The sequence below is a fragment of the Sapajus apella genome, unplaced genomic scaffold (assembly GCF_009761245.1).
Source record: "Sapajus apella isolate SASKATOON/1434 unplaced genomic scaffold, GSC_monkey_1.0 scaffold26, whole genome shotgun sequence".
NCBI lineage: Eukaryota > Metazoa > Chordata > Mammalia > Primates > Cebidae > Sapajus > Sapajus apella.
The window spans coordinates 19383284-19400320 of NW_022436966.1; the positions used below are offsets into that span (position 1 = coordinate 19383284).

At 37.3% G+C, this 17037-nt stretch overlaps 1 protein-coding gene across 5 annotated transcripts in view; it reads left to right on the forward strand.

Annotated features, from left to right (window-relative positions):
* LOC116560644 (ankyrin repeat and SOCS box protein 3) overlaps window positions 1–17037 on the forward strand; it is a 177211-nt gene that overhangs the window by 97790 nt on the left and 62384 nt on the right. For all 5 annotated transcript variants that reach the window (XM_032292141.1, XM_032292146.1, XM_032292143.1 and 2 more), the window contains one exon: window positions 8784–8942. In XM_032292141.1, the coding sequence (XP_032148032.1) occupies window positions 8784–8942 (159 nt within the window). The remainder of the gene's footprint in view (window positions 1–8783; window positions 8943–17037) is intronic.

Sequence of the window (17037 nt, forward strand, 5' to 3'; positions counted from 1 at the left end):
AGCTATATACGAAGAGGTATTTTTAAATGATGGTAAAGTACAAATGTTTTTGGTCTTGAAGAGTGAAGACCAGACCATTGAGACTCTTGTACTCAGTGATAAGAGCACCATTCTTAGTTTGGTAGCAGTTAACTTGATACTATGGGTTAATCCCAAAAGTTTCTGAAGCAAGTTTGACATTTCTGTCTTTCAACTTGCCATATCTGTGTTTTATATGATTCATAATTTTCTTGCTCTTTGTGATTCAACTGGTATATATAAAGTGTCTTTTTTTTTTTTGAGACAGGATCTTGCACTGTCACCCAGGTTGGAGTGTAGTGGCATGAACATGGCTCACTGTAGCCTCAACCTCCTGGGCTCAAGTGATCCTTCTGTATGTAGCTGGGACCACAGGTGTGCGCCACCATGCCTACCTAAGGTTTTGATTTCTTGTAGAGCTGGGGGTCTCACTTTGTTGCCCAGGATGGTCTGAAATGCTTGGCTCAATTGACTCTTCTGCCTTGGCTTCCCAAAGTGCTTGGATTACAGGTGTGATGTACCATACCTGCTGTCTTTTGTTATATAATTTTTCTACCTTCCTGAGGTTTACCAATTTTTTTTTTTTTTTTTGGTGACACAGGGACTCCCCCTGCCTTCCAGGCTGGAGTGAAGTAGTATGATCTTGGCTTACTGCAGCCTCCGCCTCCCGGGTTCAAGTGATTCTCCAGCCTCAGCCTCCCAAGTAGCTGGGACTATAGGTGCCCACCACCAGGCCAGGCTAATTTTTGTATATTTAGTAGAAATGGGGTTTTACCATGTTGGCCAGGATGGTCTTGATCTCTTGATCTCATAATCTGCCCGCCTCGGCCTTCCAAAGTGCTGGGATTACAGGCGTGAGCCCCTGCTCCTGGCTGGTTTGTCTAATATTAATACACTGACAGAGATTCCTGAAAGATAATTAGTACACCAAAATATGAAGGTATGTAGGCCTAAACAAATAGAATGAAAATACCTAAACTGGTTCAAAGAGTTTTACTTCACTGTCTTCAGCTTAGATTTGGAATCCATTCTGAGTACCATACATAGTCTTCTGACTCAAGTTGGAAAAGAACATTCAAGTGTGGTATAGATTACATGAAGTTTAATATGCATATGTATTTTTGTATTTCTTAAGTATTTCATTTTAGCTTTGTGTTGAACATATTAGCACAAATAACAAATTTGCTTGTCTTCTCTCCTGTAGTAGAGGTTGAGTGTAATGGGTGTTGAGATTTTATGAAGCTTGTTATCCTGGAGGGCAGTAATGATCTTCACTGGCAATTAACCATGCCATTCAATAATAAGTCATTTGGTAACTAAAAGTCACTTAAAATCTTATCATTATTAAGCATATAACTAACAAATTTATTTGGCTAGTAAATGATCAAGCTTGTAGTATTTTTTATTAGTTAATGTTAATAAGAAAATTTGCACTAATACTGGGCACAGTAACTGATGCTGAAGTTCCTTAGACAAATATATCGTTGTACCATAGCGATTAAGAGTTATGGTTAGATTGACCTGGATTCTGTTGACTCTGCCGTTTTATTGCTGTGACTTTGGACAGGTCTTTTATTTATTTATTTATTCTTTTTTTTCTTTTTCTTTTCTTTTCTTTTTCTTTATTCTTTTTTTTCCCCCCATTTATTTATTTTATTGCATTTTAGGTTTTGGGGTATATGTGAAGAACATGCAACATTGTTGCATAGGTACACATGTGGCAGTGTGATTTGCTGCCTTCCTCCCCTTCACCTATATCTGGCATTTCTCCCCATGCTATCTCTCCCCAGCTCCCCACCCCCCACCGCCCCTCCCCTGTTTCCCCCCAACTGACCCCAGTGTGTAGTGCTCCCCTCCCTGTGTCCATGTGTTCTCATTGTTCAACACCCACCTATGAGTGAGAACATGCGGTGTTTGATCTTCTGCTCTTCTGTCAGTTTGCTGAGGTAGGAGTGTAAATTAGTTGGACAGGTCTTTTAACCTCGAAGTGGTTTAGTTTTTCACCTGTTAGACAGAAATATTCCATTGTTCCAGCTCAGGCCAGAAACTCTGGGTCATCATTAATTCCTTTCTTTTTCTCGTATTTCTCATCTAGTCAGTCAGCAAATTAGTTTGTATATGTGTATGTCTATATTTGTGTGTACAAATACACACGCACATGATCAGATCACTTCTCACTACTATTAAGACCTTTGTCAGAGCCACATCTCTTGTCTAGGTTGCTATAATAGCATCTTAACAGATCTCTATCTGCCATTGCTCCCTCTCCATCCTGTGACAGGCGACCCCCAATATATTAGAAGGATCCTTTTAAAATACATCAGACCAAGTCACTCTTCTGCTCAAAACCGTATAGTATCTCCCCACTTCATTCTGAGTGAAAACACTGTTGAATAGTATTTCATAGTAGAAATGTAAAGTAATTTATGTAACCATTTTCCTATTGATAGACATTTTGTTTATTTCCTAAAGTTTTGCTGTTATAACTAGTGATTCAGTGAACATCTTTATGTATATATCTTTGTGCTGTACACATGGTTGAGCATTTCTGTAGGATGGAGTTTTAGAAGTGCAGTTACTGGTTTAATTAGAGTTTTCTGGAGATATAGAACCAGTAGAATGTATATAAATAGACAAGAGAGGATTTACTATGGGAATTGGCTAATGTGATTATGGGAGCTGAACCAGGGGAAGTGATGGTATAACTGTCAGTCTGAGGCCATAGGACTGGGAACTGGGGTGGATGTGGGAGGCCACTGGTATAAGTCCTGGAGTTTGAAGTCCTGATGATCAGAATCTCCAGTATCCAAGGGCAGAAGGAGATACATGTCCTAGCTCAAAAGAGAATGAATTGTCCCTCTGCCTTTTTTTTCTTTTAGGTCCTTAAAGGATTAGATGATGGTCACTCACATTGGTGAGGGCAGATCTGGTTTATTCAGTCTAGTGATTCAGATGGTAATATCTTCCTGAAACATCTTCATGGGTAAACACAGAAATAATGTTTTAGCAGCTATATGGGCATTCCTTAACCCAGTCAAGTTGACATGTAAAATTAACCATCGCATATGCCAAATTAAAATATTGATAGATACTGCTGAATTGTATGCTGTGTTAATCAGAATTCTTTCAGTAGTGAGTGAAAGAAACCTAGTTAGTACTAGCTTAAACAAAGAAAGGGGATATAGTAGCTCAAGTAAATGTAAGTCTGAATGATAGGTCTCTTCAGATATTGCTAGATTCTACTATTAGAATGATGTCGTTTGGCAGGCAGGATTCCCCTTTGGAAGTTCTAGACTTACCTTATCTTTATTTTTTTAATTAAAAAAATTTTTTTAAAAAGATGGGGTCTCACTCTGTTGTCCAAGTTGGAGTGCAGTGGTGTAATCATGGCTCTCTGCAGCCTCCAACTCCTGGGTCAAGCGATCCTCCCACCTCAGTCTCCTGAATAACTGGGACTACAGACGCATGGCATCACATCAAGCTAATTTTTTATTTTTTATATTTTGTAGAGATGGGGGTTCTTGCTATGTTGTCCGGGTTGGTCTTGAACTCCTGGCCTCAAGTGATACTCCTTTCTTGGCTTCCTAAAGAGCTGGGATTACAGGCGTGAGTCATGGCATTAGGCCTTACCTTATCTTTAAGGAGCTCTTTATGTATTCTGAATGTTAATCTTTTGCTGTTATATGTGTTTCGGATATTTTCTCGTTGTCACTTTTCTTCTGGTGTCTACTTTCTTTGTAATGCATTTCAACCTCTTTCTCTTCACTGACTTCTTCCCTGCATCTTATGTGCAGTATGAAGTCTCTCCTGAGGGTTATCTGAGAAGTTTGCACATAATAAAATTCCTTGTATTGTGGAAATTATTTTATATCTAACCGTTTTTTTTTAGAATTCCTAAATAAAACATAGAGGATATAAATTGTGTAAATGGTGTGGCGATACCATCTGGACATTTATTACACTTGTGATTGGCATGTAGTAAATTTGTCATCAGATTCTGACTCAGCTGTTGAGAAAGGTTCTGTTCTTAATACTTAACCTCTCTCCTCTACTGAAAACCTTGAGGTTTTCCGTTCCCTGTTAGAGTTTGCAGAAAACAAAAATAACAGTCTACCACCCATCACTACCACTTTTATATGAAGTAATAAGCAAGTTTATTATTTATAAGTAAAAAGACACTGTGTCAGCACACAGGGAAGGGAACATCACACACCAGGGCCTGTGGGTCAGGGGGTGGGGCCTAGGGGAGGAGGGAATAAATAGCATTAGGACAAATACCTAATGTAGATGACAGGGTGATGGATATAGCCAACCACCATGGCATGTGTATACCTATGTAGCAAACCTGCATGTTCTGTACATGTACCCTAGAACTTAAAGTACAAAAAAAAAAGAGACTGTGTTGGCAAACATAGGGTGTGGTTTCAGTGGCAGAGTGTTTGAGCCAACTCTTGTCATTGCTACATAGACATCAGTGGCTGGCATTGGTTCAGCTGACATGGCTCTAATTCTCCAAGTACTGCCAGGAAAGAACTCACAAGTTGTGAAAGACCTGAAGTACTCATTGTCTTTGTCCATTAAGAAAGTCTTTAATACCCAAACCATTAAAGATTCAGTAAGTAGATGAGAAGGATAACCCACTTTGCCTTCCTTTGAGGGTAAAGAGAGATTAAAGCATTAACAACAGTGAATACGATGAGCCTTTTTTTTTTTTTTCCAGAAGCCCTCCTGTAGAGAAGGGAAGAGAGTGAGAAGGTGGTGGTTGATGGTCCAGTACATGGTAGATAAGATCCCTTTGCTAAAACTCCTATATCAGTTTAAGGAAAGCAGTTTATCTTTGGAACTTTCAAAACTAATTTATAATGGGTGCTGAAAACTTTTTAAAAATGATACTTTGGAGACTTTATCAAATTTTTAACAACTTTGATAGTATTAAATTGCATATCTACCTGCATTTGTATTTTATAAAAATTCAAACTATTTTAGATAATTCTTCTGAACCCTGTTGAGAGTTGGTCCAGCTAATTTATCCTTGTTTCACTGTTGAGGAACGTGAGCCTCAGAGAGTTTTAAGTAATTGGCCCAAAGTGTAACCCTTATTATTTCTGGCAGGGTCAAAATTGCAGCCTAAATCTAACTTCAGATGTTACCTCCTGGTCCAATGATTTTAAAGTTAGCTTAATATCTTTTTTTGTCATGCAGTCTCCAACTCCAGGATAAAATATTTCAAGATCTCAAGTTAGTAGTAAATTGACTTCAGTATTTCTCACCTGTGTTAGAAGTGCCTTTTATTTTCTTTACTTCATAGATAATCACACAGAAGATTTTGTTTCCTTTTCCTAAGATCAGTATGTATGCAAGTCACTAAGGATGGCTTGCACTCAAGAAGTGGGAATTAAGCTGTCCTTCCTTGATGGAGGAGTCTTTGCATAAATTACTTGGAATTCTTCTATATGGAAGGTTTATCTCTTCTCTCCCATTAACTTACATATTCAGTGATTTATATCTGCATGGACTCATTGGTACTTACTTTATGTCTGTACTTTAGGTTACAATCCAATCCAATATAATTTATTTTGTTGCTCTAATTGTTTTGGTTATAGGATGCCCTTTCAGAGTGGCTCCTGTGTCTCTTTTGCATGCTCCATTTTTTGTTTTTTTGAGCACTTTTTACTTTTTGGACCTACAGTGTACTCCAGATTCTTTGTATATTTCCCACCTCACCCTTTTCATAAGAGCACTGGTTTTATTTTACGGGAGAATGATATTGAAAACCAAGATCTGAGGCTGCGTGCAGTGGCTCACACCTGTAATCCCAGCACTTTGGGAGGCTGAGGCAGATGGATCACCTGAGGCCGGGAGGTTGAGACCAGTCTGGCCAACATGGTGAAAACCCGTTTCTACTGAAGATACAAAAAATTCCCTGGGCATGATGGCACCTGTAATCCCAGCTACTCGGGAGGCTGAGGCAGGAGAATCTGTTGAACCCAGGAGGTGGAGGTGGAGGTGGAGGTTGCAGCGAGCCGAGATCCCACCACTGCACTCCAGCTTGGGCAACAAGAGTGAAACTCCAACTCAAAAAAAAAAAAGAGAAAACCAAGATCTGAGTACTGGGTTTGCTTGTGCTTGTTGCTACTGGACTATCATTTATTTTAAGCCCTTTCAGCAGAAAGATCTAGAAAATGTATTTATCTGTTATAACCCAAGTATATACACTTCTGTAATTATTTCCATGTATAGCCATCTGTCTCTATATTAAGCTAAACATGAATTAATACTGATGTCTGGACTCTAATCCAGAACCACGTGGTTCATTCTAGCCTTCCCTGTATCCTTATCTGTAACCTTCCTCTCCAACAGTAAGAAGCCTGGCTCCCAGCTCTGCCATCTGTTGATTTATTTGTTTGCTCTTAGTATTCGTGTGGAGTGGTTTCAGAATTGTTAATCTCTACTCCTAGAAACAGCTTTACCAACTAGACTGCAGTGTTTATGTGCAGTTCGTTTTGTCTTTGTCTTAAAGTTTTCAGTTATAGCATCATTTATCAAAGTTATGTAGGCCAGCATCTTTTTTCTCTACCTCTCAGTGTGGTTATGACATATATTTGTAATCCAATTATTCTTTTGTCACAGTCTGCATTCTGTCCTAGGATCCCCCTTCCTTTTGTCTCCTGGTTGATTTTTAAAAAATTGCGTACATTAAAGTTCACTCCTTCTGCTGTAAGGCATAATATTGAAATGGCCAGGATTAAACTTTATCTCTTTTTTTTCTTTGTAAGTGGAAGAGAACATCTAAGTTTCTTGGCATCCATAATATAACACTGGTCTAGGCCTCCTACTGTCTAGCGATCACCTTTCTTGGTCTCTTATTGCTTGTGTTGATTCCTTTCCCTGATGGGTACCTTCCTTTCTGCATTTGTACCAGGGTCAATTACTTTACTTTTTCTAACTTGAAGACATGGTTTATTATATAGTAAATCTACACACGCTTCAATGCTTGTCTTGGTCATTTTTCTAAATTCTTTGTTACTCTTACCTGCCCTATTGATAGATACAGGAGACAGCCAGATGCCGCCCAGTCATTATGCACAGGGGTTTACCTAAACATGCCCACAGTGAAGAATTCCATCCCTAACACATGCATAGAAAGGGAAATAAATCAGTGTGGAGTGGCTCAGAATAAGGTCTCGCCTGCGCACTGGAAGAATGGTGTGAAGCCACTGGGAATTCATGTTTTATGCAGTAGGGAGGAGCCGGGCCTCTTCAGCTTATGTGTGGTGGCCTGATATTCCACCTGTGAGATTGGAACCTGTTGGCAAGACCCCCTTTTTTTCGCTGAGAGCTTTCTTTTAATAAACTCCTCTTTCCTCACCTTTCAGTGTGTCCACATGCCTAATTTTTCCTGGTGGTGACACAAAAACCTAGATTTTAGCTGAACGAAGGAGCAAAAACTCCTGCATCACTACCCTAGACTTACCACCTTGGGTTACTTTATAAAGTATAAAACCAGCACACAGCTCTATTGCCATTTTTATTAGAATTGTATTAAATTTATTAATTATTTTGGGAAGAATCAGCATCTTTATAGTATTGAAATTTCCCATTTAGAAGCCAATCTACCTATGTCAATTATCTATATCTATCTTTGTATTCCTAGTTTTTCATGTCATTTGTATTCACAAAACTGTCAGGTTAATATATTAAATAAGGGTCATGTCTGACTAATCTCTGGCTAATCTTAGTAAACTACTTTGAATAATAACTTCTGACTAATCTCTGAAACGCTATTTTGGTGATAGGCCCTTTTAAAATGTGACTACCCTATCTTGCCATTTAGTTTTGCATCTGCAAAGTTAGAGACTATTTTCTTTGAATATATGTACTTACAAGCTGTTATTTGGATGTTATGATTTGATCTACTTGTTTCATCAGTGGGTTACAATTAGAAGAATTACTTAAAACAGATGACTAGTTAGGAGCATTCATTTCAATTCTGACACTTCAAGAAAATGTTTTTAAAAGTTTTTTTTTGGTTTTCTGTTTCGTTTATTCCAACTCTCAGAAATGTCTTCACCATTCACCTTAGAGCCCATCCTTTTATAATGAGCACAGCATTTTATTGTATAAATGTTATTTGTATAATTTGAGTGTTACCAGAACCTTGAGGTTTTCATAACAATACATTACAGAATTTTAACTTATAAATTCCTTATTATATGTCACTGTTAGTTTGTGTTGAAGTGTATTTTATTCTTTTAGAACTGCAGTTTTCGTTAACTATTAGACCATAGTCTTAAGTTAGAAAAGGAGTATTTAAAACTGCCTCATGGCAATAGTTGAGTACAAGGAAGTAATGCTGTAGAACAGACCGTTTGCCTTATGGAAATTTAAAAATAAAAAAAAATGGATTAATATTTCAGTAAATCCTGTTTAAGCAAATCTTTGGTGCTGCATCCTCCTGGGATAGTGCTTTTGTGTTGCCTTTCAATTTCTGCCACCCTTCTTCCCTTGCTCACCAAAAATTAGAGAAGAGAAAATGAGAGCAAGTAGGCAGGATTTGTGTATTAAAAATACCAAAGAGCTGTTCACATTGGGATCCTTGTAGAACTTTTTCTTGATTTTCTAGAGTATTAAATGGTGAAACCTGTCATTTATAAATTACTTACATATTAATAGTCCATTAAATTCCTCTTGGAACCTTTGCTTTTTAAAACCAGGAAATGGAAGTGGTATCTTCTAGTTGATGGGCTTTTATTATTCTTCCATAGATTCATCTGAAAACTACATTAAGATGAAGACTTTTGAAGGTTTCTGTGCCTTACATCTCGCTGCAAGTCAAGGACATTGGAAAATCGTACAGATTCTTTTAGAAGCGGGGGCAGATCCGAATGCAACTACTTTAGAAGAAACCACACCATTGTTTTTAGGTAAGTATGCTGTTTGTGGTACAGATGTAATTTTTCTTTTCTGTCTTTTTTTTTGTTGTTGTTAAACTAAGCTTAATTTTTTCTTCAGCTTTTGTACTTATAGTATGTTCTTTTGGCAACTGTTATACCACTACTTCTTTGATTTTGAAACCAAAAAGTTATTTTTAAAGGTTTTGCTCTTGTTTTCTATTCTTGGGTGGCAGCTTCTGGGACTTTGTTTATTTAAAGTTGCAAAATCTGTTTTGAATTGTAGGCACCATCATTGTTCTCAGAGTAGTTCTGAAGACCAGATATCACTTAAATTGTAGCAGTAGTTGCAAGGTTACCTGTGAGTGCTTTATGTTTGCCTTTGCCTTTTCTTAGCATTAAAAAATTGAGAAGCTTTTATGGAAGAAATCACCAGCTAATCCTTTAATGCCAATTAATGTGTTGCCTGTATGGATCACCGTTCAGACCTCTTCTATTAAAGACTTTTTAATTCCTTGAGGACGACAGCCAAATCCTAAATGGCTTTCTTCCAATAACTGTCTTTTTTCTTCTTCTTTTCCTTTCTTCTGTTTGATCCTATTTGTCTTCAGGGACATTGTGTCCCATAAAGTTTACTGGAAAATGAGAAAATTGAGTCAATGAAGCATTTGGAATATAATCAGTGCAGCTGGACTGTAGTTTTGGTCCTGCCACATGTAATTTGTTATTTATTTATTTACTGTATGCTTCAGTGTCCTCACTTACAGAATCAGAGTAATAGTACCTATCTAGTCTTCGTTATTGTTCTGAGAATAAAATTAGTTGTCTGTGAAAGTACTTTTTTTCTTGTGGACTTAATATTATTAAAATTAAAAAAGCAGATGCTTATAACAATATCATTAAATTGGGTAAAAAAAGTTATTAAAATTTATGTACAGTAAAATTCAGTCTTTTTAGTATAAGAGTTCTGTGAGTTTTGATGTATTCATAAAATTCTGTAATGACAGCAATCAAGATATAGAACCATTCCCTCACTTCTCAGAATTCCATCATGCTGCCAATTTTTCATCAATATTTTCCTCCCTCCCCCCACCTTCACCCCTAGCAGCAACTGATCTGCTCCTATCCCTGTAGTTTACATTTTGCAGAATGACATACACACACACACACACACACACACACACACACACACACACACACACGATTAATATATACCATATAGCCTTTGAGACTGGCTATATGGTATATATTAAGGTAGCATGATACTTTTGAGATTCATCCATATTGTTGCATGTATCAATAATCCATTCCTTTTTGTTGCTGAATCGTCTTCTATTAAATAGATGTAATACAGTTCATTCATTCATCAGTTGGATATTTAAGTTGTTTTCAGTAAGTTATTTTAGTGGTTAGGAATAAATACATTATAAACATTTTTGCAAATAGGTTTTATATCAGTGTAAGTTTTTATTTCTCTTGGGTTAATACTTAGGATTGGTATGACATATGGTAAATATATGTTTAACTTTGCAAAATAAGTTGCAAGTTTTTTCCTACCAGTTTGCCTTTCCTTCAGTAATGTTTGAGACTTTTAGTTTCCCAATATCCTTGCCAACGTTTGCTGTTGCCGGCTCTTTCTTTTTCTCCGTTATATTTTAGTAATTCTAATAGGGTTTAGTATCATCTCACTGTGGTTTTTATTTAGATTTTCCTAAGTGCTGATGATGTTGAGCATCTATTCATATAATTATTTTACATCTTTCCTTCCCCTACCTTTTTTTTGTATTTAGACATTTTATTTTGAAATAATTTCAGATTTATGGAAAGATTCAATAACAGTACAAAGTTTTCCTCATACACTTTTTACTCAGATTTTCTTCTTTTGCCATGTTTGTCATTTAATTTCCTTCTTTGTATTTTTTTACCCCTTTGTGATTAAGTGGTAGACATCATGCCCCTTTAATTCTACTTTAGTGTGAACTCCTAAAAGCAACAAAATTCTAACTACCATATGATGATCATAATCAGGAAGTTAATAGTATTATTATTTTTTTCTTTTTCTTATTTATTTATTTATTTTTATTTTTTATTTTTAAAGACGGGGTTTCACCATGTTGGTCAGCTGAACTCCTGACCTCAGGTGATCTGCCTGCCTTGGCCTCCAAAGTGCTTGGATTACAGACGTGAGCCACCACGCCCGGCCTGTTAGTATTATTTAGTCTACAGCCCTCATTCAATTTTTTCATCAATGTCCTTTATAGCGAAAGGAAAAAAAGATTTTGGTCCATGATGAATCCAAGATCACTTGTTATATTTAGTTGTCATGTCTCTTTGGCCTCCTTTAATTTAAAACAGTTTTTCAGTCTTTTATGATTTTAACTTTTTTAAGAGTTCTGGTCATTGATTATGTAGAATATCCTTCAATTTGAGTTTGTCTGATGTTTCTTCTTGATAAGGTCAGGATTTGTGTTTCTGGCAGAAATACCACAGAAGTGCCATGGTATCTTAATGAATCTTATCAGGAAGAATATAACACATTACTAGTAATTTATGAAAGTACTTTGAATATGTGAAAAGTATTACGCAATGTTTCATGGAAGCTTTGGTTTAATGTGGTTTGGGTTTCCAGGAGGAGTGATTGCTTTTTTATATTTTCTTTCTTTTCCCTGCATCTGCATTTAACCTGCTTTGGATAATCTGTACAACCAACTACAGAGGAAACATTTAGCTACATGCAGTCTCTTTTTTTTGAGATGGAGTTTTGCTATTGTTGCTCAGGCTGGAGTGCAATGGCATGATCTCAGCTCACCACAACCTCCGCCTACCAGGTTAAAGCAATTCTCCTCCCTCAGCCTCCCATGTAGCTGGGATTACAGGCATGTGCCACCATGCCCAGCTAATTTGGTATTTTTAGTACAGATGAAGTTTCTCCATGTTGGTTAGGCTGGTCACGAACTCCCAACCTCAGGTGATCCGCCCACCTTGGCCTCCACAAGTCCTGGGATTGTAGGCATGAACGACCACACCTGGCTGCTACATGCAATCTCTTATTTTAGTTGCTGTCCTCAAGGAATCTTCTATGTACAGGAGCAAAAAAAGTGATTTTACAAATTCGAGATTTTAAAAGGGAGACTTGAATGACATCCTTGAATGACAGAAGACTTCATATGCAGAGTGCTGTATTAACGGCAACTATAACATTTATTGAGCAGAGTGTATAATAAGCCTCCTGTGGGTGTTTTACATGAAGTAGATAATTGGATCTTCACTATGATTCTGTGAAATATGCACTATTATTATTCCTACTTTCATAGGTGAGGAAACTTTACAAAGACTGGACTTAGGAAGAGAATAACTATCTTTGAATGTTGATCTTGCTGTTGTCTGTGTTTTGGGTAGAAAACTGATTAAGTGAACTATTAAATTTCATTGACAGAAGGCTTTCTAATCACATAATTTTGCAAAACACTATGTGCTATATCCCCCAGTGTAGAAAAACATGAAGATATTATACATGTGACTTACTGTGCCCACCCAGTCTGAAGTATCCACTGACCTCTTTATGCATCTTCTTTTAGTGTCTTCATCACTGACTCCACTTAATTACTGCTCCCTTGTTTATTTACTGCCCCCCTTCACTAGAAAGAATGTTCTGTAAAGGCAGGGATTTTATTCATCTTGCTCACTGTTGTAATTCCCAGACTCAGTTTAGTGCTGGGTATATGGTAGGCGTTCAATAAATTATTTGTTGAGTAAAAGAATGAAGATTTCTGAGAAAACCTCTCATTAAACAACATTTATTTACCCCAGCACTTTGAAATATATTTGACCATAGTATTCTTTCACTCTTGTTTCCCAGGCTGGAGTGCAGTGGCTTAATCTCAGCTCGCCATCACCTCTGCCACCTGGGTTCAAGTGATTCTCCTGCCTCAGCCTCCTGAGTAGCTGGGATTACTGGCAAGTGCCACCAAGCCTGGCTAATTTTTGTATTTTTAATAGAGATGGGGTTTTTCCATGTTGGCCACGCTGGTCTCGAACTCCTGACCTCCAGGTGTTCTGCCTGCCTCAGCCTCCCAAAGTGCTGGGATTACTGGTGTGAGCCACTGTGCCCTACTGTATTCTTTTTCTTTATGGAACATTTAGGAATACTTCAAAGGAACATTGGTATTCCATGGGACTATTAGAGAAATGCTATTCTGACCACATAGTTTACAGTTTCAAATTATCATTATTAGAATCCCATTTATGAAATTCAGTATTGTGCCTACTTTTATTAGTATTTGGAGAAAATTAGAGATGCAGAGTTTTTAGGGGTTTATATTTCAAGATATAGTTAACTTATACTTTTTATGTTAATGAAGCAAGAGATGGGAGATAATTCAAACCAGCGAATAACTTTAAATGACTTATTTTTAGTAGTAGGATTTATTTTGTTTCTTTGGCAGTGAATTTACCATTCTAATTATCTTTTGTATTGACTAATAAATAAATCTTTTGTATTTACTAATACGAAATACTGTGCCCGGCCGATAATAGTATTTTTAAAAAGGAAACTATAGCCTTAGTGTTTGTAAAAACATAGTGTGGAAGGGCTGGGTGTGATGGCTCACACCTGTAATCCCAGCACTTTGGGAGGCCAAGGTGGGTGGATCACCTAAGGTCAGGAGTTCAAGACCAGCCTGGCTAATGTGGTGAAGCCTCGTTTCTACTAAAAATACAAAAAATTAGCCCAGCATGGTGGTGCATTCCTGTAATCCCTGCCACTTAGGGGACTGAGGCAGGAGAATCGCTTGAATCCAGGAGGCAGAGGTTGCAGTGAGCCAATTGTGAGCCTCAGTTGTGCCATTGCACTCTACCTTGGGCAACAAGAGTGAAACTTCATCTAAAAAAAAAAGTGTGGAAGAATGAACATATCTACATCTGTGTTGTGTGTTGAAAGAAAAGAATGGACATACAACTCTCTGCCTCATGAATAATAGGACAAACTTTCGCATTCTGCCTTGCTCACATTTACCTTTGTTTATTTTTTGACATGGGGTGTTGCTCCTTTGCCCAGGCTGGAGTGCAGTGGCAAAAATCATAGCTCACTAAAGCCTCAAACTGTTGGGCTCAAGCTGTCCTCCTGCCTCAGCCTCACCACAAGCACACGCCACCATAACCAGTTAATTTTTTTAAATGTTTAATTTTTATAGAGTTGGGGTCTTGCTGTGTTGCCTAGGCTGATCTTCAAGTGATCCTCTTCCCTTAGACTCACAAAGTGCTAGGATTACAGGCATAAGCCACTGCACTTGGATAATCTTCTATCTTTTAAGTAACTATATAGTGATTCATGCTTTAATCTATAATGGAAGAATTTTTTAATTAAAACAAAATCCAAAATACTTCAAGGTTTGTATCAAACTACAAATAATTTCTAGATGAGGAAGAGTAGCTGAACCAGTTGGACTTAAAGTGAGAAAGAAAGGTTAACCTGTCTAGAATAGCTTCCTTCCCTATCTGCAGAATTACCTTCTAAAACTGAAAATTTGGAATATGTTGTTTGAGGTATTTTGTTCCTTTCCCTCAAGGGAAGCTGTGCCCTCTTGCGTGTTGTGGGACCTGTCCTGATGACCCAGTTACCACTAGCCTGTTGCTAAAGGCTGTAGAACATAAATGTAGAGGATCAAGGGGTAGAAAGTGAGTGTAGAACTATGGAAATCTCCCAGGTGACCGGAAAAGTTGTTGACATGAGTGGTGTGTTGGATCTAATTATGATTGACCGTAAAGTTAAATGAAGGGACTTAGAAAGTCGACTGCTCCACTGTTCGTAATGTAAATATCTTCCCTATCTAGAGCTCACCAACATTTTAATAAAGATTAACTTTAAAAGGGAACTCTTCAACTCAGCAGTAGAAATCAAAATGAGAAAAGCCCACAAGAAATTGGAAATTCAGGGAACATCTCATCTTTCCACATGAATATTATCCTTCCAGAACATTTTTTTGCTAGCACACAGGTTAGAATTTATGTTTTAACAAGAAGTCTTGCTGCCCTATTTCTTTTCTCCACCCTTGCCTTGTCCTTCCCCTGCTCTCTTTCCCTTCCCTTTGCTCCACATACACATAATAAATATTCTAAGGGTAGGTAAAACTGCTTTGGAAATAAAAATATTCTTATTGATAACTAAAATAAATTGTAAGTGAAAAATCCAGCTCATATTTAGGAAATAGATTTCCTTTTTTTTTTGTTATATGTAGAAAACATTGATAAATTGGAGGCTTAAATCCAAACCAGTGTGATTTCATAGAACGCTCCAGGGGACCTGCATAGCATGCACTTTTGCTTTTGATGGATTGTTTTTCATTGTTTGTTCTTCTGGGTCTACTTATTCTGTGTAACTTTCAATATTAAACATAGCTGTAATATTTAATAAGAACAGAATGCTTTATAGATAGTGTTGGGTGAGGCTGCCTATTTCAATATTTAACTGTAAAATGTGTCACACTTCAGCTCGCGTAGCATATCCTTTAACTCTGCTGACATCTTCCAAAATTGAACAAACCAACATTTGATTCACTTTTCATTAGTGTCGTCATGGATAAGTGATTATTCATAAGGATATTTTTTGATATACCAAGAATTTTGCAGTTTCATATTCGTATCTGTTAATATGTATTATGTTAATTAAATTTTGCATTTGGAGGTTTTTTTTTTTTTATTTTTCAACTGAAAGATTAATTATCTTCCTCAGAGATTGTCAGGTATGCATTTTTACTTGAGGACATGTTCTTGAAAATATGGGTTTGAGGCCAGGCATGGTGGCTCACGCTTATAATCCCAGCACTTTGGGAGGCTGAGGTGGGTGGATCACAAGGTCAGGAGATCGAGACCATCTTGGCTAACAAGGTGAAACCCCATCTCTACTAAAAATACAAAAAATTAGCCGGCTGTGGTGGCATGTGCCTGTAGTCCCAGCTACTCAGGAGACTGAGGCAGGAGAATCGCTTGAATCCAGGAGGCAGAGGTTACAGTTAGTTGAGATTGCACCACTGCACTATAGCCTGAGCGACAGAGTGAGACTTGGTCTCAAAAAAAAAAAAAAGAAAATATGGATTTGAGTTTTCTTAGATCAAAAGTATGGAGTTTACTAAAAGTTACATTTAAAAAGTGTTGATTTCATGTTCTAGTTTTACTTCTATTTGTCTTTATTTAGTTTTATAGCTCTTAATACAGCTTTTTATATTATACTTTTATGTTTTAACGCAATGTCTTTTAATTCCTTTTTTTTTTTAATTTTTTTGAAATGGAGTCTCGCTTTGTTACCCAGGCTGGAGTGCAGTGACGTGATCTCCACTCACTGCAACTTCTACCTCCAGGGTTCAGGTGATTCTTGTGCCTCAGCCTCCTGAGTAGCTGAGATTACATGTGCCTGCCACCATGCCTGGCTAACTTTTGTGTATTTAGTGGAAACCAGGTTTCACTGTGTTGGCCAGGCTGGTCTTGAAATCCTGACCTCAAGTGATCCGCCCGCCTCAGCCTCTCTAAGCACTGGGATTACAGGAGTGAGCCACTGCACCTGGCCTTTAATTTCTTAATGTAATCAATTACGAAACTAGGATATTTATTAACTTTCTTGTTTTACCTTCATATAATTAATTATATAATCTGTTTTATTAGTCATATTGCTTAATAGATTTAAACCTCCAGCTTTTAAAGATGAGGAATCAGTATCCTTTTACTGTTACATAATTATCTTTCTTTCTCCCCCCACTTTTCCAACTTTTGTCAGTTTTATTTGCACTGTTAATGGGAATAACATTTTGCATTTTGTTCTGGCACCTTAAATCCATTATTTAATTTTATTCTTGGTTCTATGGTTAAATAGCTTAGAAGTTTATCACCAGTTGTTTTGCCATGTTTTTTCCAGCATTGTTGGTTAGCTAAACTATTCCTTTAACACAGTCCTCTAATAGGACCTATGGCAATACAATTCCCTGAGTTTTTACATGTTCAAAACTGAATAATTTAGCTGGGCACTGTTGCTCACATGTGTATTCCCAGCACTTTGGGAGGTTGAGGTGAGATGATCACTTGAGCCAGGAGTTCGAGACCAGCCTGGGCAATAAAGTGAGCTCTGTATCTCTACAAA